The sequence below is a fragment of the Nansenia antarctica genome (assembly GCF_963989245.1).
Source record: "Nansenia antarctica genome assembly, chromosome: 2".
NCBI lineage: Eukaryota > Metazoa > Chordata > Actinopteri > Argentiniformes > Microstomatidae > Nansenia > Nansenia antarctica.
Window position 1 is genome coordinate 37,574,191 of NC_137675.1, and position 26,335 is coordinate 37,600,525.

The 26,335-nt window shown below is 42.5% G+C and overlaps 2 protein-coding genes across 2 annotated transcripts; both read left to right on the plus strand.

Moving 5' to 3' along the window:
• Positions 1–3,098: 3,098 nt before the first annotated feature.
• myoz1a (myozenin 1a) lies at positions 3,099–7,709 on the plus strand (the record flags this gene model as incomplete). Its single annotated transcript, XM_080523016.1, has 5 exons — positions 3,099–3,186; positions 6,075–6,262; positions 6,492–6,735; positions 7,055–7,262; positions 7,475–7,709. The coding sequence occupies 5 exons, from the start codon at positions 3,099–3,101 to the stop codon at positions 7,707–7,709; spliced, it is 963 nt and encodes a 320-aa protein (XP_080379142.1).
• A 4,172-nt stretch (positions 7,710–11,881) lies between these two features.
• Positions 11,882–25,594, plus strand: natd1 (protein NATD1; the record flags this gene model as incomplete). The annotated part of the gene is made up of 3 exons (XM_080524617.1): positions 11,882–12,044; positions 21,821–21,939; positions 25,478–25,594. Exons 1-3 carry the CDS (start codon positions 11,948–11,950, stop codon positions 25,592–25,594), a joined length of 333 nt encoding a protein of 110 aa, XP_080380743.1. The 5' UTR covers positions 11,882–11,947.
• Positions 25,595–26,335: the final 741 nt, after the last annotated feature.

A 26,335-nucleotide genomic window follows, 5' to 3' on the forward strand; every position in this document is an offset into this window, starting at 1 on the left:
TTTTATTGTTTATAATTGCAGGCTGCGTTTTAACTGCAGGCTGCGTTTTATTGCACTGTTTGCCCAGATAAGGGGGAAAAGAGAAGAGGATTGTATTGTATTCGACTTATATGTTGTATTCGTATTGTATTATTGAGGGTTGAAGAGGACTGCATTTTATTCCATGGGGAGGTCTGAAAATACAGGAGGCCTATTATGCACGTTCCATTTTGTTGTTGTTTTTTCGAATCCTCAAAATAAAAATCACATCAAAAATGTGATTTCTTTATTGTAATTCTATAATTTCATCAATGCTGTTATGCAACGAAACATAATACATTAATATTGTAATGGAAGTTAAACTTAAAGCACCGTCGTACAGCAGAGTAGTCACGTGGTGCGTCATTCTCTCCAGGGTGCGCTGCAGCGAAAATAAACATTTAATCATGAATGCTCATTATGTATTTGTCGCCTACCTAGTAATTTTTTTTGATAGTAGGCTAATATAGCTAATATAGACACTTACAGCATGTGTTGCCTTCATTATAAGGCTTATATAAGGCTTTAAAAAACAGATTCGTTTTTTGTTTTTTTGGTCCAATATGGCTCTTTCAACATTTTGGGTTGCCGACCCCCTGGCCTAGTCCATGTTATTGAAGGTCATGCTTATAAAATCCTTACCACTATTCACCCACATGGTGGTGCTGTGAGCTTAATTTTGAACACAGACTTTGAAACCCATTAGAGGCCAGTTACTATGGCGACAGAGGGTACTGCATACAGCCAGCTGGCATACACCCAGGGCTGCCACCTATATATAGGGCTGTTAATATCCACATAGTATTTATGGCTGCTCAGCACTTCCATTTTTACATTGTGGTTAGAATACGATTAAATGTGGAAATGCTATTACAATATCTATCTGTATCGTCACGACAACCCAGTAAGGCTATCATGTTGGGAAGTACACATGTCTTTTGAGTGCTACAAGGACCTTTATGGGGGACAACGATTGCATCCACTGGACAAAGATCATGATAGCAGCCTATATTTGTAATTATTTAATGTGTTCCCCTTAACACTCTTTCCCACAAAATAACCACCATTCCAATGCTGCTGGCAAGTTCCTAGTGAAAGCAATTAGAGCAGTACAGGGTCAAAGGTTAAACAACATTCAAAGTAAGGTTACACACACAGGCACACACACACGCACACACACACACACACACACACACACACGCACACACGCACACACACACCCCCTTCAATCTTATAACTAAGTTAAGACCCCACCCATCACTCTTCTCCGATGCTATATATAGACCGCTGAACCATCTGCAAGAATGATATTGCTCTCTTGATATCCCCATCAGCACTTTGTGCTGTGTAGAAGAGATTTGGCCCCCAACTCTTACCCCCAAACTCAACCTACACCCCCCCCCCCCCCCCCCTACCCACCCACCCCCCAAAAGATCTGCCATCCAAGCTGTGGGTGGTTTTGCTCTCCCTGGGATCTGACTGACTACAGCTCCAGGTCAGAGGCACCCTGGGATTTGTAAAGTTGTTGTGATTTAGATCAACCTGAAGCTTCTACTCCTCACACAAGGATTACCAAGATCTGGTGAGCTGGATCACAACATCAGCTTTGATTTTACTAACCAACTGCATGCATTTACTTGGTCATCAAAGGAAAAAATGGGAAAGTAAATAAGTCATTTAGAATTAAACTAATGGCTGAGGAATTTGAGTCAATGAGCAATTCATTATTTATTCATTTGATATAATGTGGATTTCAAGGAGATATAGTCAAGTGGTGTTGCAATCCCTTAACTGATTTTAAAATCTGTTCCATGTCTTAAAGACACACGCTCTCAGAGAGAATGTGCTGACCGCTTCCCTCAGTCAGGCTGCAGGTTTTACAGGGTGTGCCAGGCTTGGAATACACAGCTGAGCACAGTGTGGTCCTTAACATGTCCTCACTTCTCCAACATCTTCACTCAGCTTTTGAGGAGATTCAATCATTCTCTTCCTGAATTGTACCAGTGTTTAATGTGTGTGTTTCTGTGTAAGTGAGTAAGTGTGCATTGCGTTGCACCCGTCTGATAGTCCAATGACACCACAACTTGACGCTTAAAGGTCTTGGCTGAAAATGGTGCTTAAAAATAGCTCTGCTGGGTTGGGTTACAATGCGATGTTCCGCCATTGACAGGGTCTTAAAGAACCTGCAGTTATGTTCAGGACAGTGATTTGGAAAGGTCTGTATAAGACATGTAAAGATGTAGGGATCATATGTACCCTTATCCAGATACATCCTCTATATGCTCCAATCCAAACTCCAGAACACCTTTGGCAGATATCGAAATTAAAAAAAGATCACAGAAATGGGTATTGAATTATTTAAATAGTATTGGAATTGATTGACCGTAAAGTGTTGGTCATGTGTTGGTTGGAGATGTCATTGTTGCACTCCCTGCATGTGTACAGTATCTGGTGCCCAGAGTGTCCAACCAACCAAAACTGAAATGAACAGTAGCTATACATTTCCTCTCAGCAGACATCTGTTTGACTGGGGAATCTTAAGAATCTGAGGGCGTTGACATACACCCTGAACTTGAAAAGTAAGGAGGGGTGTGTGTGTGTGGGGGGGGGGGGGTAGTCTGCATGGCCTCATTAGTTTGGGTTGCAAGGTCTCACTTTCAAGGGTTGATGGTGTTGGATTGGTCCTGAATTGGTGCAGTGTTCAGAGACAGTCACTAGGGGGACTCCAGATCCCTCTATCTTTTTTTTTTTGTAAGTTTTTTTTTTTTTAAATGGGGCAGTTTTCATTTGTATAGATAGTGAAGAAAGACAGGAAAGTAAAGGTATGTCAGCCAGGCATGGGCCAGATTCCAACCCACATGCCGACATGGGCATGCATGTGCACTACAGGTCATGGTGCTAGACCACTGGACCACCCCTATGCTATCTTGTCTCTCTATGCTTTCTTGACCAGAAATATTTAGCGTAATGCTATTTTAGTTTACTATTGAGTAGTTAATAGAGACTAGAATGCCTAGACCAGTCATAGTGTTTGTGACTTTCTCTCATTTCCTGCTCTGTCTTCCTCCAGCCTTACAGTCATGCCTCTCTCTGGAACACCAGCCCCACCTAACAAGCGGAAAAAGACCGCCAAGATCATCACTGATCTGTCACACGTCACTCAGGATGGTAAGGCAGTGAGGCACGCACACGTATGCTCACACAAACACAAATATGCAAAACAAGATCATAATTATATCTACAAAACTACTGTATGTGAAAGATCAGAATAGCCAGAAGTGCCTAATCCGAGCCTGACCACGAAAACATTTAAACCTTTAAGTTTCAAGTCCTGCAAGGCCCCAGGGTTTTCCCAGTCAGATCATGTAGTCAGGAGAAACTCCTGTTTCTTACCATGTAAGAGTGTGTGTGTGTGCGTGTGTGTGTGTGTGGGGGGGGGGGGGGGGGGGGGGTTGGGGGTGGTAACCTCCCAAGGGGGCCTGGAGGCCAGTCTCTAACCCTATTGGCCAGCAGCTGGTCCAAGGTTCTGGATCTATTGGTAACTTGTACTGCTTGTTCAGGACATGTTCAGGACATGTCATGGAGGATGGAAAAATATGTTATTTATAGCCCTAATTATTGTGAAGACTATTCAAGACATTGTCAAGATCTCCACAGCCATATCATGAAGGTTACTCCACACGGCTACACTTAACAGGGCCTAAGGAACCCTGTCACACAGACAAACATGTGTCTTCTAGATGTCACAGCAGAAAGATCATTGTTGTTTCTAAGCATCACATGTGGTCATGTGATCCAGACTCCAACCTCAATGTCACAACAGTCGGTCACAGTCAGAGAGTAACAGCATTACCATGGAAACAGGTCGTTGTTAAAATCCACTCTGTCTGATAGGAGTTGAAGGACTAGTTATTGATGATTTCTCCACTGAAACACACGCACACGCACACACACACACACACACACACACACACACACACACACACACACACACGCGCACAGACTTGCATATCACACATCAATCACACACATCACTCGATATCTCTGTATATAATATGTGTGTGTGTGTGCATGCGTGTGTGCATTTTCATTCCAATAAAAACATACAGATTAAAAGTGAATATAATAAAGATAACTACAAATATATGAGGTACATAACCTACATGGTGGCATAACATACAGCTGCTATTAGTAGTAAACACAGTATAAGATAACAAATTGTCGAAACAATTGGAATCCATTGTCCACACCTCCTGCCTTCAGCCACACACTCGTGTGTTTGACCACTTCTTTCAACACTTCATAACTTTTGACAGAGGCATCGGAGAGGCACTGGGTGCTGAGCAAATAGAGATAACACCATTGTTAATTTTGGCAGGCTTTTTAGTCACTTAGTCTTTGGTGTTTAGATGAAGATGCACACCATTTCTAGTCACACCAAGTCACCTCCATTTTTCTTAGTTCCAGTCCAGTTCCAGTTGATGAAAACTGAAAACATTCCAGTGCAGTCTCAGTCCACAAAAACTCCAACACATTTCAGTCAAGTTCGTGTGTGACTTTGTAAGTGACTAAAAAGCCTGCCAAAATTAACACTGGATAACACAGATGTGAAAATGACTCAGGGTTTATGTCATGAGGCACTGTGTGTTATTCCTTGCTGTTCTCCCACTCTCTCTTAGTTGCCAGACTGTTGAGGAACAGACAGTTTATCTTTGGCCAATGAGATTCATTCATTTTACACTGCTTGATATCAACAATATGAGAGCATCCCCCTTGTAAACAGTCATCTGTGCTCAGCATGATCCATTGTGCTCTAAAGAATGTCCAGTTGGTATATACATCTCTCCTGTCATGTCCATCCGTTCCGGCACTGGAATCGCCGGGTAAATTATCTTTAGCTTCAGCCATTGTGTTCACTGGGTAATTATCTTTAGCTTCAGCCATTGTGTTCACTGGGTAATTATCTTTAGCTTCAGCCATTGTGTTCACTGGGTAATTATCTTTAGCTTCAGCCATTGTGTTTGTGATAGCTAGTGCGGTCCGTCTCGCAGTAATGTTAGTCAGAATATATGCAGTGAACGTTTTCCGTCTTCAGATATGTTATTCTCCTCCTCTGTTGGTTGCCACTGAGTCCAGGAGGGTATTCCATCAAAGTTGCTAAAGGAAAATCCAGGCTTATTTTTCTTACTCTTGCTGGATTTACCAAAATAAGCCTGGATTTTTTTTTGGGTCTCACGAGACATGTCAGAATAAGCCTGGATTTTCCCTTAGCGACATTGATGGAAGACCCCCCAGTTCTGACACCATGTTAAAAGGATCGGTTATAAACATAGTCTTTACTCTAAGTTCAGATACGGTTATAAACATAGTCTTTACTCTTAGTTCAGATACGGTTATAAACATAGTTTAATGCAGGTCAACTCTGGTAACAACAGATACAAGGTCATACCCATGCTGACACATCTCCTAGGTGAAAGATAAATCAATGACACACATAAGGACAAGCCTTCTTAAAAAAAGAATCCAAGCCATTCATTACATTACATTTACTGTACATTATTTTACATGTTCTGTACACAAGTGAATCATCTATTCATCAGTCATCATAAGAAATATTGGCCACTGGCAGCTACAATGCTAGAAGAAGAAATACTTCTTTATTTATTTATTTTATAGTAGAGATGGACAGGGATTGAGGATCTCCTTAGGAAGGACAGTTAAGATGTAGCCTGAAGAGATGGACCTTCAATCCACTTGAATGTCCTTTCAAACCAATCTGGTTTCACAGATAAAATAAACTTTTTGAGAAACCATTCTTTCTTTTTTCGTTTCTTTTTGTTCTACAATACATTGTAGATTTATTTGTATTTCTTATATACAGTATGAATCCATACATTAACAATTACAGTGCAAGAAGAATTATGTTTGTTGACCTTGTTTAATCAAGTAAGGCCCTGTTTTGAACTAATTACAGTGTACAATAAGAGATATGAATAGACAACGCTTTATAAAGCACAATTAAGATAGGATACCAATCGCCCTGGTCTCCTCTGCAGAATATGATTCAGAGCCAGAGGCGTCAGAGTTTGACCTGGGGACGAAGATCAGGACTCCCAAGGACATCATGCTGGAGGAGCTGTCCCTACTCAAGAACAAGGGCTCCAAGATGTTCCGGATGAGGCAGAAGCGTGTGGAGAACTTCATATGGGAGAACAACCCCGACCTCTTCAGCAGTGAGACTATGGTAAGAACATGGAGGCTAATAATTTGAGTCAATACAAAAAAATTGACTGCAGTAAAATTGTTAGAGAGCATAATTAATATATTAATGCTGCCCAAAGTTTTTTTTTTTTTACATGAAGCCATTTAAGTTGTGATAACTAATAAATACAAATAAGGTTGAAGCTACCAATATAAATCCTATACTCCATGCAGGGTTGAACCCTCACCATACATATTGTGCTTTGTGTCAGGAGAATTTGCAGAACCTGGTTCCCAGCCTGGGGGGCCAGATGATGGATGTTGGTGGCCATCTAAAGGGCAAGCAGCCAGGAGGGCAGCCCCCTGTTCCCCCTCCCAAACCTGGAAGCCATGGGCACGGGGGGGCAGCGACAGGGGTTGGAGGAGGCGCAGGGACAGAGTTGGGAGGTGCAGGAGGGGCAGGAGGTGCAGGAGGTGATGGACATGGGCATGGTGCGTCAGGAGAGGGCGGGGAAGGCAAGTATCCTCTCAAACTCATTCATCATCTTGGAACACACATCGTATCAGGTTAGAAGTGAACACCTAATAATAGGTATGATATGGATAATGACCTGGGGGGTATTCCATCAACGTCACTAAAGGAAAATCCAGGCTTATTTTTATAAATCTCACGGGATTGATCAAAATAAGCCTGGATTGTCCTTTGGCGACGTTGATTGAATACCCCCCTGACGTTTTGTCTTGAAAACTAAGTACAAACAAGCTCTAATATGATGTGACTGCAAATCCGTTTGCCCAACTTGAATGTCACCTGTCTGACTCACTCCTCTTCCAGGTGGTCATGGTGGTGCGGGTGGTCATGGTGGTGCGGGTGGTCATAGTGGTGCGGGTGGTCATGGAAAAACAACGCTGTTGGTGAAGACATACACATCACCTTGGGAAAAGGCTATGAAGGGGGACGAGGAGCTGACAGCCACCTTGAGAGCTGAAATGCCAGGCCCACATGTTCATCTGGATCTGCCCAAGTATAAGAGCTTCAACAGGTAGAGTTCCATCAATACCTTGACCTTTCAGCCATCTTGGATACATTATTTTCTGGTATCAGGCTTGAATTGACAGTGCACTGCTAACTATGTGTTTGCTCTCAACACAACATTCAAATTTGTTTTACCTAGTGGAGCACCTACTGTATATGACTGGTTACACATTTGCTCACAGCTGATCTTCATTTCATTACTTTATCAATTCACATTAGGAGCGCTACACCCTTTGGAGGCTTTGAGAAAGCTGCCGGGCTCCTGACCTTCAAACTGCCGGACATAGAGGTGGCTGAGGAACCTGAACCAGCTGTGGTATACCAACATGACGTTGGCTCTCGACCCTCCTTCAACCGCACTCCTATAGGCTGGGTGGGGAGCAGCAGTGAGCCAACCAGCATCCACATGGAGATGGAAACCGTGCCCTTCGATGGGGAGACTGACGACCTGTAAACAGCATGCCACATCGTCCCAAAACACACAGACACAGACAAACACACACAAACACACACATGTGCATGAAGAGACACACGCAAATGCATATACAGTCATGTGAAAAATATGATTTCTTTTCAGAAATATGGACATATCAATATTTGATCTTCTTTCAAAAAATATCTATGTAGATGAAGGTGTTGCAGTTGAACCAAAAACAATGAAAATGTAACTTTGTTATCATTTATTTCACAAAACAATTTAAAAAGATGCCAATTCCTACTAAGTAAAAAGTTAGGAAACCCTATGCCCTGATTGTTGTGTCTGCACACTGGGTTAGTGGTGAGGCATCGGAGTTCAGGTGGGAGTGTTCGATTGTTCTGCTGTAGTGTTATGCCTGAACGATGTTGTATGTGATGTGTTGCTCTGTTCTGTCAGTTGTTAAAAAGTAAACGAACGTTGAGTTGATGTGTCGCGTGTTTAATATTACAAACATAATACTAGTAGCTGGTATTGCCCTCTTTGTGGCTGAAATAACCTCAATTAGATGTTTCCTATAACTGTCTACCAGTAATAATAATAATAATAAGAATGGATTTTATTTATAAAGCACTTTACATTTCAAGAATCTCAAAGTGCTACAGTCAATAAAAGAAACAAAACAGCACAACACAATAAAGATCACTAAAAACATCAAAAGCAGAAAGGTTAAAAAGACACTGTGGCATAAAACTAAAGAAAAAAATAAATACAAATCTGGCTACTGGAACGCTTTGTTAAAAAGATGAGTCTTAAGTCCGCTCTTAAAAGAGTCGACCGACTGTGGTGCTCTCAGGTGGGCAGGGAGGGCGTTCCACAGTTCGGGGGCGATGGAGTGGGACATTGACTGGGAGAAGGTTCTTTCCCACTCATCTATGCATAATTCCTTCAGCTGTGTGATGTTTGAGGGGTGTCTTGCATGCACAGCCCGTTTCAAATCACCCCACAGCATCTCAATAGGATTAAGATCCGGGATCCAGAACTCGAAATTTCTCTTCTGAGCCATTCCTTGGTGGATTTACTGGAATGTTTCGGGTCATTGTCATGTTGCATGGTCCACATCCGCTTCAGCTTACATTTTTGGACAGATGGTCTCACATTTTCCTTAAGACCCTCTGATACAATAAAGAATTCATGACAAGAGAATTCATGACACTGTGACAAGAGCTACATGTAGGTCCCATGATGACATTTCAGGATTGTTGGAGACTTCTTTAAGCATCTTGTGGTCTGCTCTTGGGCTGAACTTGCTAGGACGGCATGATCTTGCCAAGTTGGCAGTTCTTTTAAATGTTCTCCAGTTGTAAATTGTTTTCCGGATAGTGGAATGGCTGATTACTAATTGTTCGTAATTCCCAGACTCATACACATCTACAACCTTCTTTCTGAAGGTCTCAGAGCTCTTTTGATCTCGCCATGGTGATACCACTGACTTCAGCAATCAAGAGCAAACTGAGGTTTAAATAAAACAGGCTCCTCCCTAACAATGTTCTAATGTACCTGATGTGATGCACTTGATTCTAATTTTAGCCATTTTAAGTAGTAATAAATGTGCGGGTGTCCTAACCTTTTCCTCACGACAATTGCATTTCTATTAATTACATTTTACAATAATAATAATAATAATAATAATAATAATAATAATAATAAAATTCTTCCGTTTTATTTGTTTAGTTAATAATGTTAGTAGTTACCTCCAGCTCTCAAATGTCCATATATTTAAATATGTTTTCATATCCTTTTCACATGACTGTAGAAATAGTCTGTAGGTTGTGATTTTGCCAATTTCTTGAGTTAAATTGATCAGATAAATAGGAATATGTGTATGGAACAAACCATGGCAATTGAGTCTAGAAAGAAACAGAGGGAGGAGATGTACACATTCATCATAAGCACTATTAGGTCTACTGTATGTTGGAAACACAGAAGTCAATCATGACCACAAACCATAACGTCATTACAATGGTATCTTCCAAATATCCTAGAACTTATGACTACCCCTACTGTTGTCAATATATGATTATTCATATGGCATGGTATATTATATGTTGTAAATGAGGAGAGAAAGATAAACAGGACTGGGAGTTTAAGCTTTTTCTTTTAGCATTTTTCTGTGCCAGCATGTTGCTCTGAATTTCCACCTGTGCCTTTTTGCTAATCAGAAGCGTGTTGGTCCTTTAGCTTTAACCTGCTATTCCTTTAGGATCTTTGACAGCTCAGCTCGGGCTCATTGTAATGCACGGAATGGAATTAGGAATATCAAGCTCCTGAACTGAATAAAACAACGTTGTTCTTTGCTCCACCTTTTTCTCTGCCAGTGATTTCGGTCCATGCTTTGTGTCACATAGACTGGTCATCTTTCAGTAACTGTGTTGGATAAGTTATTTTTGATGTAGTGAACGACTTTTTCAACATAGCTTTAGTTTGACAAATTATATTCAAGTAGTTTAACTTATTTCCTTATAAAGTAATTGGTAATATAGTTACATATATTTTCAGAGTATCTTCCCCAACACTGCTAATACAGGCACTTTAAACACACTATATGGACAAAAGTATGTGGACACAATTATCTTCTGGGGCTGTTTTCATGGTTTGGGCTAGGGCCCTTAGTTCCAGTGAAGGGAAATCTTAATGCTACAGCATACAATGCAATTCTAGAGAATTGTATGCTTCCAGCTTTGTGACAACAGTTTGGGGAAGGTCCTTTCCAGTTTCAGCATGACAATGCCCCCATACACAAAGTGAGGTCCATAATGACATGGTTTGCCGAATTTGGTCTGGGAGAACTTGACTGGCCTGCACACAGAGCTCTGACCTCAACCCCATCGAACATCTTTGGGATGAATTGGAACACTGACTGCGATAAGAGCCAGTTCTTCTCGCCCAACATCAGTGCCCAACCTCATTAATGGTCTTGTGGCTGAATGGGAGCAAATCCCCTATGTATGGATGGATACCTTGAAGCCAACTATTCACACTGATTGGTCCAATTGAATGACTATAGTGAGGTGGTAAATTTGGGTCATTAGTAACTAATTACTGATGTAGTGAGTAGTGAGGCAAAGGAGTTTCAACATTTACATTTTCTGTATGGCTGGAGTAAATAACCAGCAACATTTGTACGATTGGTTACTTTGAGTTGTATGGCCGCAGTAACTAGCCAGCAATATTTGCAATGACATTGCACATGATTCAAACTCACTTGGTATGCATTCGAGAAGTGTTGAGGTGTAGAGTGTTATCAGAGATGTGTTGAAATCTTTGAAAAATAGCTCTGTACAGTCCATTATATGTGTCCTTTACAGTGCAAATTGGGTAATTTAAGCTGTATGGCTGGAGTAAATAGCCAGCAACATTTACAATAACTTCTCTTTAGATTCAAACTGACCTGATATGCATTCTAGAAGTGTTCCAGGTCAAGTGGTACCAAAGATGTATTGAAATCTTTGAAAAAATAGTGCTCTACAGACCATTAGAGACAATAGCAGTTCATAACAATAATTAGGATATACGAACAATTACAAACCCTTCTATAACAAATAGTATGGTTATGATTGATATATGTGACACATTCTAATGCTTTGGTCCTCATATCGGCAACCAATCAAAATGTTCGGACTTTTCTTTTGAAACACAGAACTACGTTTCAGAGTTGTTGAGAATCACAACACAAACTTGCTAGTCAAGCCAAAATACTGCAACGCAATGGATTCGTTGAGTAATCCCCTCTGCTACCTAGTTAATATATAATACCTAGTATAACACTACTTTACATTGTTAGCAGGCTCACAAAAAATCAAACTGTGTTAGTTGACTAGCGATATGTCATTGATTTTCAACAACGCAGAAATGTATTCACATTTTCCGAAAGAAAAGTCTGATCATAACATCGGATCCCGATATGAGAATCAAAGCATTAGAACGTGTCACATATTTGTTAAGATGATTAGCATATTTGTTGTGGTTCCTTGACCCCTTTTTATCATGTTTAAATGCAAAAAAATGTTTTTACTTGGTGCTCTTATTTTGAAGAAATCGTTACTTACATTGACCGGAAGTACATGGACGCAGTTCCACAGGTTTGCACAGACACGTGATCTCACAGCTGACTTTCAAAGATGGAGTATTGTTTTGCAGTGTACGTTCACTTGTGGGGGCTACATCTACATCTCACGGATTTGCTGCGTTTTGGCTGTACAAGGACGGCGACAAATATGGCACAGGCAACACAATTAAATGTCCTCGAAATCAACACTCCGATCAGCGTGGAACACGATAGAAAGCGGCGACAGTTTACCATACGTCTAAACGGTAATTGTAACGAGTTCACCTGATGCCTGCTTTCCCTTTAGTTTAGATGGCTAGTTAGATAACAAATGTACTACTAATTTCTCTGTGCTAGTACTAGCTAGCTAGCTATCGTCTCAAGTTCAGAGAGTGTGAACTCATCTTCCGTGGCTATCAAATTAGTTGAACGAACATTATTTTTATTTTTTAAATTGGGCGTCGTGACTGAAAAAGAAAAAAAAAGACCAAGTAAAAGAAAGAAAAGAAAGTAATGTAGCCATCTAATATACCCAAGCAAGCAGGCAATCGGGACTGTTTTTGTTGTCAATCTTTCACTTTAACATGTTACCTAAATCAATGCCCTTAACTTAGATAAGTATTAAACTGAAAGATCATGGAAAGAAAAAGCAAAACATTCATGGTAAGATACACAAAACATTGTCCGCATGCGTTTCATACCAGCTAAACATAATCTGCAAAATAATCTTAATTTGTTAACCTGTGCTGCCATTTTGTCAAGCGATAGCGAACCTATGTTAGGACAACACGAACAATTATTAAAGTTATGTGTTTAAAGGGGCAATCTGGGATTCCAACTACAACAAAGCGGTCACCCGTCACTATTTGCGGTAACTAGCTGACGGGTGGGGCTGGTAACCCCTCTCAAATTAATAGACAGAACTATGTAAAGACTGACCATCATGGAGATAAAAACATATATATTATATAATAATAATTGAATACAAATAATAATAATAATAATAATTGAATAAAACAAGCCTTTTTGCGTTCTGATGGGGGTAAAACAGTTTAACTAAGCTGAGGTATTTATACATGATATTCTTCAACAATCAATGGCTAAAACAAATTGGGCCGGTTTCATGGTCTCAGATTAAGACTAATCCTAGACTAAAACGCATCCTAACTGGAGATTTTCCATTTCAAGTGTGATTTAACCCTACTAGGCTTAAGCCTGGTCTGTGAAACCAGCCCAGTATGTACCAGTCCCCTTTAAGTAGCCTACATTTTGGGGGGAAAACACACTGGTGCACTCTATCACTGAATAAAAACCTGCTTCAAGATATCCTACGAAGTTATCCTATACTACCTATTTCTTGCAGTAAGTTAAAATGAAGAGAGATTGTATCTTGTTTTCCCTGGAGTCTCTGACATAATGTGTTATTAGAAGTCTGCCAGACAGTCTTGCGTAATACTCTTATTTTCATATGCGACTTGAAGAGAAAAGCAAATAACCTTAAAGGGGTGGTTCAGCCTGTTTTGACGTTTAGGATAAATATTTTACCCTGAGTTGTCCTCATAGGTCAGTAGCGAAAGCTTCCCTGGGTCTCCCTTCTCCATTTTGCTAATGGTTTGTTTGTTTGGGTTTTTCTGCCTTTTGGTTTTGTCTTCAGCATGTGAAATCCATACTTGATCGGGTTGAGATCAGGTGATTGACTCGACCATTGACTCGTCGTCTGTCACATCATCAATAAACACTAGTGACCCAGTGCCGTTGGAAGCCATGCATGCACATGCAGTCACAGTGCCTCCACAGTGTTTTACAGAAACATAGCCTACCATCTCCATAGTTTTTTCCCCATCATTCTGGTACAGGTTGATCTATCTGTCCCAAGAATGCTGTTCCAGAACTGGGCTGGCTTTTTTAGGTGTTTTTTGGCAAAGTCTAATCCTTTCTATTCTTGAGGCTTATGAATGGTTTGCACCTCCTAAATATGTTTATTCTGTGTCATTTGCCTAATTTATGGGCACCCGTTTCATTTACCGTAATCTGTTTCTCATCTCTGCGTTTTGCTGCCACGCTCGCCCGCTTGTCTCCCGTCTCCTCGTTTCACGAAGGGCAGGGCTCAGCTCTCTCCACACACACACACACACGCTCTGACCTAGCTAATCTCAAACAAGCCATTCGTCTCTGCTGTAAGTGCAATAAAAGTCAAATAAAGGCCAACAATATAGTTTTAGTAATGGACGGACGTTGACCCCAAACATCTGACAAGCACGCTAAAATATCTATTTTATTAGGCTATATAAACTATAATACTTTTTTTTATACACACCCAACCCGAATCTGGCGACAGTGGCAAGCCCATGGTCTCGTTGGTAACGTTAGTCCGCCAGTAGTCTTGCATAGCCAGACCTATCTCCACACTTCGCTTTGGCTGGAGAATTTCTTTTCTTTTTTGAGTGAGTGTGCGCGCACGGCGCGAGAGTTTTTGCAGGGTGAGATGTCTGCAGATAAGCAAGTTGAAACGTTAGCAAATATAATTCCAGGGTGTTCTGACAAAGTTGGTTCAAATTGGTCATTATTATTTTGACTAGAAAGTGTCTGATTATAGTTCCATGGTGTGAATAGTGTCAAAGAACTAGCAAGCTAACTAGCCAGCTCAGAGGTGATTAGATGAGCGAGTCTGCTTGCCACTTGCCAGCTAAAGAGCTAACTGGATGCACTTTATTATTTTAGTTAAAGTAGTCACAATGTTTCTTATTCTGATAGAATTGGGCTTCATGGTATATTTACAGTACATAGTGGATTGAAGCATTGGAACAAACCCTCACTCATTGGAAATATCTGTTATTTTGTAGATGGACATTTCTTTTTTCAGGTGAGAGGGTAAGGTCAAAATTGCATTATCTGACTGCATTGCCCACAGCAACCCAATATTCAATTAGAATGGTGTTATACATTGATATGGATCAATGTATACCTCTTATTAAATTATAAATACTCTGGCTGTTATGTTTGCCTTTTGGTTGACAGCAAAAGAGGGAAAGAGGAGGATAGAGAGAAGGAGAGAGAGCAGGATGGTGTCGGCACACCAGAGAGAGAGAGCAAGAACCAGGTGAGAAAGTGGACAGGTAGTCAGGTTTGTTATATAATTTCGTGGGAATGTTTTGGGGATTTGCTAATCTATACGTTTTTGGAAAGCGCATTGTATGAGGAATCAGAAAATATATGTTTCCATTTGCACAGATGTCTGAAAGGCGGCCATCTTGGCATTTAAGAAATGGCCGCCATAATACACACGTTTTGTAATATCTTGGCTTCTAAATAAGCTAGAACGTTTTAACTGCTAAACCTACATTTTCAGGGTCAAGGAATCCAATGGTTGTAGTTACAAAGCTATTTTTTGTATTCTTTTTTTTTTTATATCATCACATAAAAATGTGTAACTTATACTTTAAGAAATTGTCGTTTTTCTATTACTTCCATACGTGAGTCCACAGACCACAGTATGATCACGACAACCTCCTGCATTAGATAGTCTCGATGTTATGATTTAAACTTTTGTTGGCTTTTTGGGGGGATTTGCTAATCTATACATTTTTGGATGTTATGGCAACAGCCAGCAACCAGTAAGGCAATACAGAGGCAGGTAAATCTTTAGCCTAATGGCATATTTAATGATCTTCTTTCGGCGTATGGGTAGTTGTTTTCCTCTCCACTCCACCATGCTCGGGGCCGAGGGGCTACCCTTTTACCACCCCGAGACCTGGTTGAGGGGCTCACCCGGGCTATATTTCTGGACACCCCTCCAGAAGCCACGTCATCGTCTCGTCATCTAGTACCGACAGAACATGCATCCCGTTGGGTGGGTGGTACACCGGGCAATCCAGGATAACATGGTCTGCGGTTTGGTCCTCTGCGCCACACTCGCACGACGCATTTGGGGCCAAGCCCCATCTGTGCATTGATGAGCGGAAACGCCCGATGCCGGTCCGGAGACGATTGAGCCTCACCCAGGATAGCCTTGGCAAGTCCATCCCGAGGGGCTCAGGGCCGGCGACTGGGATATGGTCGCGGAGTTTGGAGGTGTTTGCCTCCCACTCCGCGCGCCACATAATCCGCCCATCCTGCCGCACTGATGTTAAGATCTCTGCATTGCTGCCTGAGATCCTGTGCGGCAGGCACAAATGGGTGTCTCGACTTGAGACGCCGGGAGGGCTCCGCTGTTATAGTGAGCCTATCGTGGAGCAGATGGTTATTAAGCTCCACGGCCCGGCAGGCGAGACGTGCTGTGGCTCCCATGCGGCGGAGGTCTGCGGGCTGGATGCCTGCTAGGATGGGAAGGTTGTCCACGGGGGTAGGACGCAGGCATCCTGTCACAAACCGCAAGGCTTCGTTTATAGGCGAGTCGATGAGGCGGGTGTGGGCACTGCGACACCATACTGGGGCGCAGTATTCACTAGTTGAATAAAGGAGGGCTAGGGCTGCCGTGTGCAAGGTCTTTGCGCCGGCGCCCCAGCCTGAGCCAACCAGTCGCCTCATCAACGCCACACGAGCTGTTAACTTCTTGCGCAGTGACTCGAGGTGCCGGCGAAACGTGAGCGTCCTGTCCAATGTCACGCCGAGATAGATTGGCTCAGCGGAACATGGCAGGGGAGTTCCATCTAGGTATACTCTAAGCTCACATTTAGCCTCCCTGTTGTTAAGGTGGAAGACAGCCGACACCGTCTTTGCCTCGCTAAGCTTCAATCTCCATTTCCGGAAGTATGCCACTAGTGTCTGCATGTCCTGGCTCAGAATCCCCTCCACAGACTGCCAATTTCCAGCAGAGTACACCACTGCGAGGTCGTCTGCGTAGGCGTACTTCCGCGAGAGTGTGTTGGGCAGGTCATAGGTGTAGATATTATAGAGGAGGGGGGCCAGGACCGATCCCTGAGGGACGCCGTTCTTAAGGCGTCGAAGCCTGCTTAGCTGTCCGCAACCGGTGGTAAGGGTAAAGCTGCGGTTACGGATGAGCTCCATGATCATTCTGACCATGTGCCTGTCCGGCAGCAGGCGGAGCAGCTTGCAGGTGAGGCCGCGATGCCATACGGTATCGTAGGCAGCCGTCAGGTCTATAAAGACGGCCCCGTCTCGAGGATCTTGAAGGGGATGCATAACAGAGAGATGGGACGGTAACTCTTAGGGTCCCCTTCAGGCTTATTCGGTTTAGGGATCGCAACAACTAGGGCTCTTCGCCAGATTTTGGGGATCTTGAGTTGGCGCAAACAGGAAGTGAGGAACGCTCTCAGGCAGGACTTCAAGGCGGGTGCGGCATGGAGAATAAGCTCCGTATATCATATTTAATGATAAAAATAGGGAATGAAACAAAATAAATGAATGGGAGGAATGTGGGGAGTGTATGGTGTGCTGGTTGTTCTGTTTGTGGGATGTGTATTTACTCTATGTGTAATGACAGGCGGGTTGTGTCTCTTGACTATGTATAAGCGTTTATGCTATGTGTGATGTGATATGTGAATGGCGAGTCCAATGCGTGCCCATGTGAGCTGGGCTGTTAGATTAGTTCATCATCATCACTTTCGTGCGTCACAGCTTGGGAATCGTCATCGTTCTGGCACTGGCTGCTGCACATGTCGGTACAGGCTAAGTTCTTAGCTCTGCATGAACATCTGCCAGAAGAACAGTCAGTTTTGCATTTGCATTGTACCATCTCAATTAGTGTTGTTCCGATACCATTTTTTGATCCCGATACCGATACCGATACCTGACCGTGCAGTACTTGCCGATATCGAGTACCGATCCGATACCACGGCGTTTGAAAAAACAAAACAAAAAAACATGTTTTTTGAGCCGCATACTCACCTCGATGTAAAATTATTGCTAACACTTAGTCTGGCACTGCTCAAAACCTTTGTAAAACAGGAAAAAATACCAACAGAGAGTGAATGCTATAGAACTTTTTTTTATTGTCTACCTGGTATGGTGACAAGAAAATCAACCCCTTATAAAACCTGAAATGTGGCTCTCACAGATGCCAATCAGTGCAATATCCATTTAAGATATAAAACAGTCGTAGTAGTAGTGCAACAGCAAGTGAACATTTACAAACAAAATAACTTTAGTACTTAAAAAAAATAAAAATAAAAAAAAATAAAATAAAGTTAGTACTCGCCGATACCGATACCAGCATTTTTGTGCGTATCGGTGGCCATGCCGATACTAGTATCGGTATCGGAACAACACTAATCTCAATGATGGACTTTGGGGCTGGGAGGACGTCTGTGGTTGTTGGTTTAAGCATGCCATCCTCATGTTTGGAGTACCAATTTTGCAGGGGATCCAATTAGCCTATGGATCCTGCAGAGCAATGGCTGCCTGTGCCCATATAATTTTTTTTTTAAGAAGAATACAAAAAAATGCTTTGTAACTCCAACCATTGGATTCATTGACCCTGAAAATGTAGGTTTAGCAGTTAAAATCAATGTTCTAGCTTATTTAGAAGCCAAGATATTACAAAACGTGTGTATTATGGCGGCCATTTGTAAATGCCAAGATGGCCGCCTTTCAGACATCTGTGCAAATGGAAACATATATTTTCTGATTCCTCATACAATGCCCTTTCCAAAAATGTATAGATTAGCAAATCCCCAAAAAATTCCCACGAAAGTTTAAATTGAAACATAGTGAACCTGACTAAGGTAGTCAAGAACACATAAGTAGCCTTGAGAACCAATGGTTCTCGAGCCTAATGGCCCATAGGGCAGGAGCCTATCTGTTTCTGTAGCGTGAGGCGACATCCCCTGAACATGACACTGGTATGTCGCTAGGGTTGGGTACCGTTTGGTTTTATTCGATACCGGTGCCAAATCGGTACTTTAAAAACGGTACCGGTACCGAAACGGTACTTAAATCGGTACTTTTGATTAAAAAAAAAATCTATATAGAAATCCAGGATTTTTCACATCAGTGGCGGGGGACCACAGCTTCTGTGTGTCTCTTATTGTCCAAATGTTCCCTGAATTTTAGCTGCATGTTTTTCCAGCATGTAAATCCGTTGTCAATAAAAATTCGACTCCAATTCTTTCCCCCTGCCAATAAAACGTTGTTAAAGTGATGGAGAGACGCAAAGGAGAGGGATTTCCTGAAATCCATATTTCCCGCTAAATTCAGACCAATCACAAAACTGTTTTGCAAGCGCGTTGCCTCGCACTTGTTGAGAGCGATTCAGTCTCGGATTACATGCACTGACAATGTCAGTGCGGTTTCATGTAACGCCCGTTTCGGACACCAGGGGGCGAGAGAAGAACCGAAACGAGGCACCGAAATCTCTGTTGCAATTCGGTTTGGTAGATACCGAATGTAAAGTAACCGGTACCGTACCGGTTTTCGATACCCAACCCTATATGTCGCAGGGTCTTACCCCCAATCCAACCCTTAATGCTGAGTTATCTTCACCGAGGGGGGGGGGGGGGGGGGGGTCCATGCCCATGGTCCATGCCACCCCCCCAAGGCAGCAAACCTAGGGGAAACACTGCTTCCGGACTCTGTTCTTCACTTGGCTGGATGTTGTGAAGGTGTTTTAGGTGTTTTTCTTTACCATGTAAAGGATCCTGTGATCTACCACCATTGTTGTCTTCCATGGACATCCAGGCCTTTTAATGGTGTCAAGCTCACCAGTGCGTTCTTTTTTTCTCTGAATGTACCAAACTGTTAATGTGGCCACTCCTAACTGCTCTCTGATGGATTTTGTTTTTACAGCCTAAGGATGGCCTGTTTCACTTGCATTGAGAGCTACTTTGACCGCATGTTGTGCATTCACAGCAACAGCTTCCAAATGCAAATACCACACTTGGAATCAACTCAGACCTTTTACCTGCTTAATTGATAAAGAAATAATGAAGGAATAGCCTATACCTGTCCATGAAACAGCTTTCGAGTTAATAGTCCAATTACAGTGTTTCCTCCAGGAATTGTTACATTGGTGGCGGATAGCCCTGACCGCGGATAGCCCTGACCGCACGCGTTTTTTTTTTTTTCAATTTTTTTTCAAAACAACGACCTCATTTCAGCCAAAACTAGAGGATGGCCAAAAAAATAATAATGAATATACAGAATATAAACTTGTGACTGACAGTCACATACACACACACAAAGATCATCAGCTATAATGCGAAGTAGGCCTACATGAGCACAAAAGCGTCTAACGTTACTGATTAACTGTTTACTGTAGTGCAGAGAGTTGGTAGTCGTAGGCGGCGTATCAAATGACAAAGCTAAACGTTTAATGAAGGACATGAACGATTGTCAACAACACACTCAAGCAGTAAATAGAACAGTCTAAACAACTTGGGTACTACGCACTCAACTGCGGACGGAACAATACTCTCAACCTATAGTTCCGTGCGTGAATTATGTCAACCCACCACATTACAGAAGTAAAATCACAGTCAGATGGAGCATTCGGTAAACAGCTGAGTATCAGCTGAGTTAAAGAAAACAAACTCTTACCTTTGATGACACCCACATCAGCCCTGTTTTCCCGTACTTCTCCCGTGTGTCTCTGAAGGTCCAAATGTTCCCTGAATTTTAGCTGCATGTTTTTCCAGCATGTAATTCCGTTGTCAATAAAAAAATCGTCTCCCCTTCTTTTCCCCTTGACAATCCTGTGTCGTTGCTAAAGTGACGGCACATAAGAATAGTTTTTTGACTTGCTAATGTCTGCTGATACACCAACACAGCTAGCCGATGCTGATGGCTCTCCCGCTGTAGTTGTAGTTGTAGCTGGTGGTGGTGGTACCCCGCCATAAACGCTGTTAGCTGATCCACCACCTAGCTTCTTTGGTCCTGCCAGCCATGCAGTTTCGGGTCGCTCATAGCCACTGCTAGCTTCAGCAATGTTTGAAGTGTCTAGGACATCTTTTTTCTTGAAAAATCCATCCATCTGTTGCTGTTTTCGTTTAATTTTTCGAAGAAGCTCTCTGGACTGCAGCTGCTCCCGCGTTAGCATTAGCATCCATTTTTTCTTCTCCCTTCTCACCGTCACGAGCTCAAATGACACTTGTCGGCCGATCTAACTCTTAACACTCACTTACAGGACTTCTGACACCATGTTGTGTTATTCTATTAAACATACACGTGAGTCCTTCTGTATTTCAATGTAAGTGTCTTTATTTTAACTCGCTCTGTAAGCTCTACAATACCGGTCTCTTGTTGTCTCGTCGTAACCTGCCCACCTGACCTGGGGGGTATTCCATCAACGTCGCTAAAGGAAAATCCTGGCTTATTTTTGATAACTCTCGCGAGACCTATCAGAATATGCCTGGATATTTTTAAGAACTCTCGCGAGATTTATCAGACTAAACCTGGATTTTCCCTTTAGCGATGTTGATGGAATACCCCCCTGATGTCACTACGGTGGCCTGTACACAATAACAATAATACCACAGTTCACATTTAGACCAATCAGGAGCCCTTGTGTCACGTCGTCAACTGAATGTCATTAATCTGATTTTGGATCAGCGGTTAGAGAGAGATGGGCGTGGATTTAGGTGCACTTTTAGTCAACATCCATTATAGCGCTGATCTAGGATCAGATATATTTTAATCAGCTAAAATGTTCAGATTTTTTTTTGAGAACTTTTTTTTGGGTTTGTTTGTGGACTGAATCAATTCGTGGCGGAGGAAATTCATTCGTGGCGGCCCGCCACCAATAAATGCATGTAGAGGAAACACTGAATTACTTTCAGTCCCTTGAAAAAGAGGGGGCTGTAATTCCTAAACCCTTCCTCCAATTTGGATGTGAATACCTTCAAATTAAAGCTGAGAGTCTGCACTTTAAGCCCATATTCATTATATAACAGACATGAATATGTTCTGGTAAACACTGAACAGCTAAAATAACAAAAGTTCTGTCAGTCCAAATATATGTGGACCTAACTGTATGTGCGTGTGTGTGGCATGTGGTTGCGACACACATGCAGAGCCATACTCCAGGGTGATACTTCTATATGAGTGAGTGTTCTGTGATGTTACAGCCTGTTGCTTCTTCTGGTCACAGGCTCCCATGACCGGGCAGTACTCCTGTACGAGTACGTGGGGAAGAAGACTGTGGACCTGCAGCATACAGAGGTTCCAGATGCCTACAGAGGGAGAGGCATTGCCAAGCACCTGGCAAAGGTTGGACTATATGTAATGAAACGAAACCATGGCAACCGATGCCAAATCCCTCCCTCCTCCGCCCTGTCTGTAGGCCTGTTTTAAGAGGGTTGTCGGAAACTACATGTTGCACTTTATTATGCTAGGTGTTAGTACGCTAGGTGTTAGTACGCTAGGTGTTAGTACGCTAGGTGGGGTTAGTGTTTCTGACATTGCTGATCACAGGGCTGTAGAACTAGTGGCCATGCAGGTTGTTATGTTCCAGCCTAGTACCAACACACCTGGTTACCCCAGAAGACCATGATTACCTGACTACACTCACTTAAGACTGGTGCCAGAATAAAAGCCTGTGCATCCAGTGGGTCACTCCCATCAAGGCCTGGCTGAACATTTTATGACAGTATATTTTTCATATATTCATATTTGTCGATAACAATAATCATGTTATTATATATCATGATGTGTACACAGTATATTAAATAGTGTTTTATGTAACATTTGAAGGACATTTTCTGCTTGAGACTGAAGAAACCAGAGGGTTAAAAATGTCTCACGGCAATACGAGACAACCAAAAAGGCAGTAGGCATGTGTATGCATGAAATTTAAAAGTCAGTAGGCCTAGGACCTCTGAGCAAGGCAGGCTGTGTAGTTAACACCAGGCTTACACCAATACCAGTGGTAGCCTTTCCCCCTAGCCCCCCCCAGCCCCCTCCACCCCCCAACAGGAGAAACATTGCACACACACCCTTATTCCACTCAGGACTTAAACTTCAGTGTTTCCCCTAGGTTTGCTGCCTTGGGGGGGTGGCATGGACCCCCCCCCCCCCACAGCGTCATGTCCAGGGGGTGTACTAACTTGTACATTAAGCCGCCTCACGCTACGGAAACAGCAGATAGGCTCCTGCCCTATGGGCCATTAGGCTGGAGAACCATCGGTTCTCAAGGCTACTTACTTATGTGGTCTTGACTACCTGTCCACTTTCTCACCTGGTTCTTGCTCTCTCTCTCTCTGGTGTGCTGACACCATCCTGCTCTCTCTCATTCTCTCCTTCTCTCCTTCTCTATCCTCCTCTCTCCCTCTTTTGCTGTCAACCAAACGGCAAACATAACAACCAGAGTATTTATAATCTAATAAGAGGTATACATTGATCCATATCAATTTATAACATAATTATAATTGAATATTGGATTGCTGTGGGCAATGCAGTCAGATAATGTCATTTTGACTTTACTCTCTCACCTGAAAAAAAATCGTATGTCCAACTATAAAAAAACTGACATTTCCAATGCTTCAATCCACTGTCCATGTACTGTAACTATGCCATTATGGTATTACCATAAAGCCCAATTCTAGCAGAATAAGAAAGATAGTATATCTACTTCAAGTAAAATAATAAAGTGCATCCAGTTAGCTCTTAGCTGGCATGTGTGCTAGTGACTAGCTCATCTCATCACCTCTGAACTAGCTAGCTAGCTTGCTAGTTCTTTGACACTATTTACACACCATGGAACTATAATCAGACACTTTCTAGTCACAATAATAACGACCAATTTGAACCAACTTGCTCTGTTAGAACACTCAGCAATTATATTTGCTAACGTTTCAACTTGCTTACTTTCCATCTGCAGACATCTCACCCTGCAAAAACTCTCTCGCGTTGCTCGCGCACAATCTTGTATTATTCTCCAGCGCGAAGTGTTGAGATAGATCTCGCTATGCGAGACTACTGGCGGACTACGTTACCAACGAGCCCATGGGCTTGCCACTCGCCAGATTCGGGTTGGGTGCGTTTAAAAAAAGCTGATATTTTAGCCTGCTTGTCAGATGTTTGGTGTCTACGTCCGTAATAATTCCTCTTTCTTGGGGGGGCGGGGGGTTCCGTTGGGGGGGCGGCCCGGTGGTAGGGGAAACACTGAACTTAGCATTTGCTCCACTGTTGTTTTGCACACTGTACATTAGGGGTGTAACGGATCACGGAAATTCCGTGATCCGTTCGGATCGCCCTCCACGGTTCGGAACGCATGTGTACCGCGGATCAATTGCAAAATGTTAACAAGTATTAATATTACTTAATATCTTACTTAATATCTCTTGTAAATCACAATGTAGAGTTGCCATGAAAAGATAGACGCGACAGTTGCAGGCTTTGTTTTACTCTAAAGCGCAATGATAGGTTGATAATGCGAAAGAAAAAGAATCTGTTGTTTGCTCACTACACGTGAAGCTGGGAATCCACAACAACAAGGCTGCGTTCGTAAATCCGCTCTGGAATCTGATCAGCGTTCAAGGAACGCCTCTTGTCCAATCAAATTACTTGGTCCCTTTATGACGTCGGACCCAGTGTGCGCTCCGGCGCTCTCAAAGCGAATTTACGAACGCGGCCCAAGTGTATCATGTTGTTCGGCGGAGAAGAACTCGAAATGCCTCCCTCGTCATTTAAATCCCATGTATGGGAGCACTTTGGCTTCTCTGTCAACTATGACGGGAGGCACGAAAAAGGTAGCTCGACAACTTCTGATAATGTAGGCATTTTTTTCATACCATGTTCAAAATAAGGGTTCACTTTATTATTTAGTTAAAAGTGGCATAAAACATGTTTATTCATCTGCTTTAAAGAGCCCAGTGATTCACTGCTGCAACCAGGCGCCTCCTCCCTCTCTCCTATCATTTAAATTGAGTGTATTTCAGTATAATTATGTAATGTTTGAGTGTAGAATATGTTATATATATATTATATATATATGTATGTATATATATATATATTACCAGTTTTGACATCTTGAATGTTGTTGGTTTTTGTCACATAGTAAAAGTGGTGTTTTTACAGAATTCAAGAAAAAATCAGTTTTTATAAAAACAAAAATGTTTTGTGTTGATCCGAAAAATTATCCGATCCGTGACTCAAAAACCGTGACACGATCCGATCCGTGAGTTAGGTGATCCGTTACACCCCTACTGTACATATACCCTAACTGTTCATATCGTATTGATAACCATTGCCCTTGTTCTGTACCATATCTTAACTGTACATGTCTTTGCCCTTGTGTGTACATATCTGTGCCACAATGAAATACTATAGGCTACACACCTTGAAAATGATGTATTTCATTGTGGCACGATTCGTCCTCCACACATATCACACTGTACATATATCTGTCCATACTTTTATGGCATACGCACTATTGCACTTGTCAGATGCCGAACTGTGTTTCGTCGTCTTTGTACTGTCAATGACAATTAAATTGAATCTGATCTGATCTGAAGAGCGCCGACGTACACTCACTCAGAAGCGACCGTCAGAATGTGTTTTGTCCACACTTGAATGTTACATACTGGACCTTTTCAACTATCGGGACGGTCCCAATCTTGAAAAATTGTCAGGGACACCCAGATTTGGGGAAACAAACGTGAACATTGTAGTATCTGTCTGGCATCCCTTTTATTTGCAGTCCCAGGTTAGAAATAATGTAGCGACAATATATCAAAGAAACACAATGTGAACAGACTACAGTTACAATTATAGTGCAGTTAAAATAACACATTTTATTTCTTTGTAGGCGGCCATGGACTTTGTGGTGGAAGAGGACCTGAAGGCTCACGTTACCTGCTGGTATATCGCCAAATATGTCAAAGAGAACCCCCAACCTCAATATCTGGAGCATATCCAACACTGACCCTATGAAAGAACTGGGGGGGGGGGGGGGTTGTGAGGATCAGGAGCAGAGATAAGAGGATGTTGGAGAATGTAAGGAAGACAAAAGCAGATATGCTGCATTGAGTATGCTACAGAGGACATTAAGCTCTTGGATGGGGTTATTTGGGTGAGGGGGGGGGGGCAACTCGGCTCTCCCTGACTTGGCCATCCCTGTCGGAGGGCAGTGGTAGAGGATGGTCATTTTTTGTTGTGGCTATGACATGGACACCATTGCTCACAGCCTGATTTCCATAGATGTGGACAACCATACTCACAGCCTGTACCCCAGGGCTGTGGACATTAGACTCGCGCCATCCGTACCAGCTAATGCAGTACATCTGGGGAAAAATAAATCAAGTTTTAAAGAAGTTAGAGAAGAGAGACAGACACGGTCCTAAAGAATGACGAGTTTGGGTAGGTGAGGCTCTGAATTGTTTAGGTGAGGCTATAAGGCTCTGGATGGGGACGAAAACGGAATTGTCTTTTTGTAGCTCTGCCACCCGCAAGATATTTGCGGCGGGATACCCTTTATTGACTTGGTGAATGGGGAGATTTGGAGGGGATAGAATTCCCCCTTCCTTTACTTACAGAATGGAAACGCCCTGATGTTTGCCGCCATCTTACATCGGGGCAAAACGGGAATGCCCAGTTGAGTGAAGGGAAGGGAAGCAAACATTTATTTGGGAATGGAAAGGAGCCAAATAGGAGACCACTTGCTTAA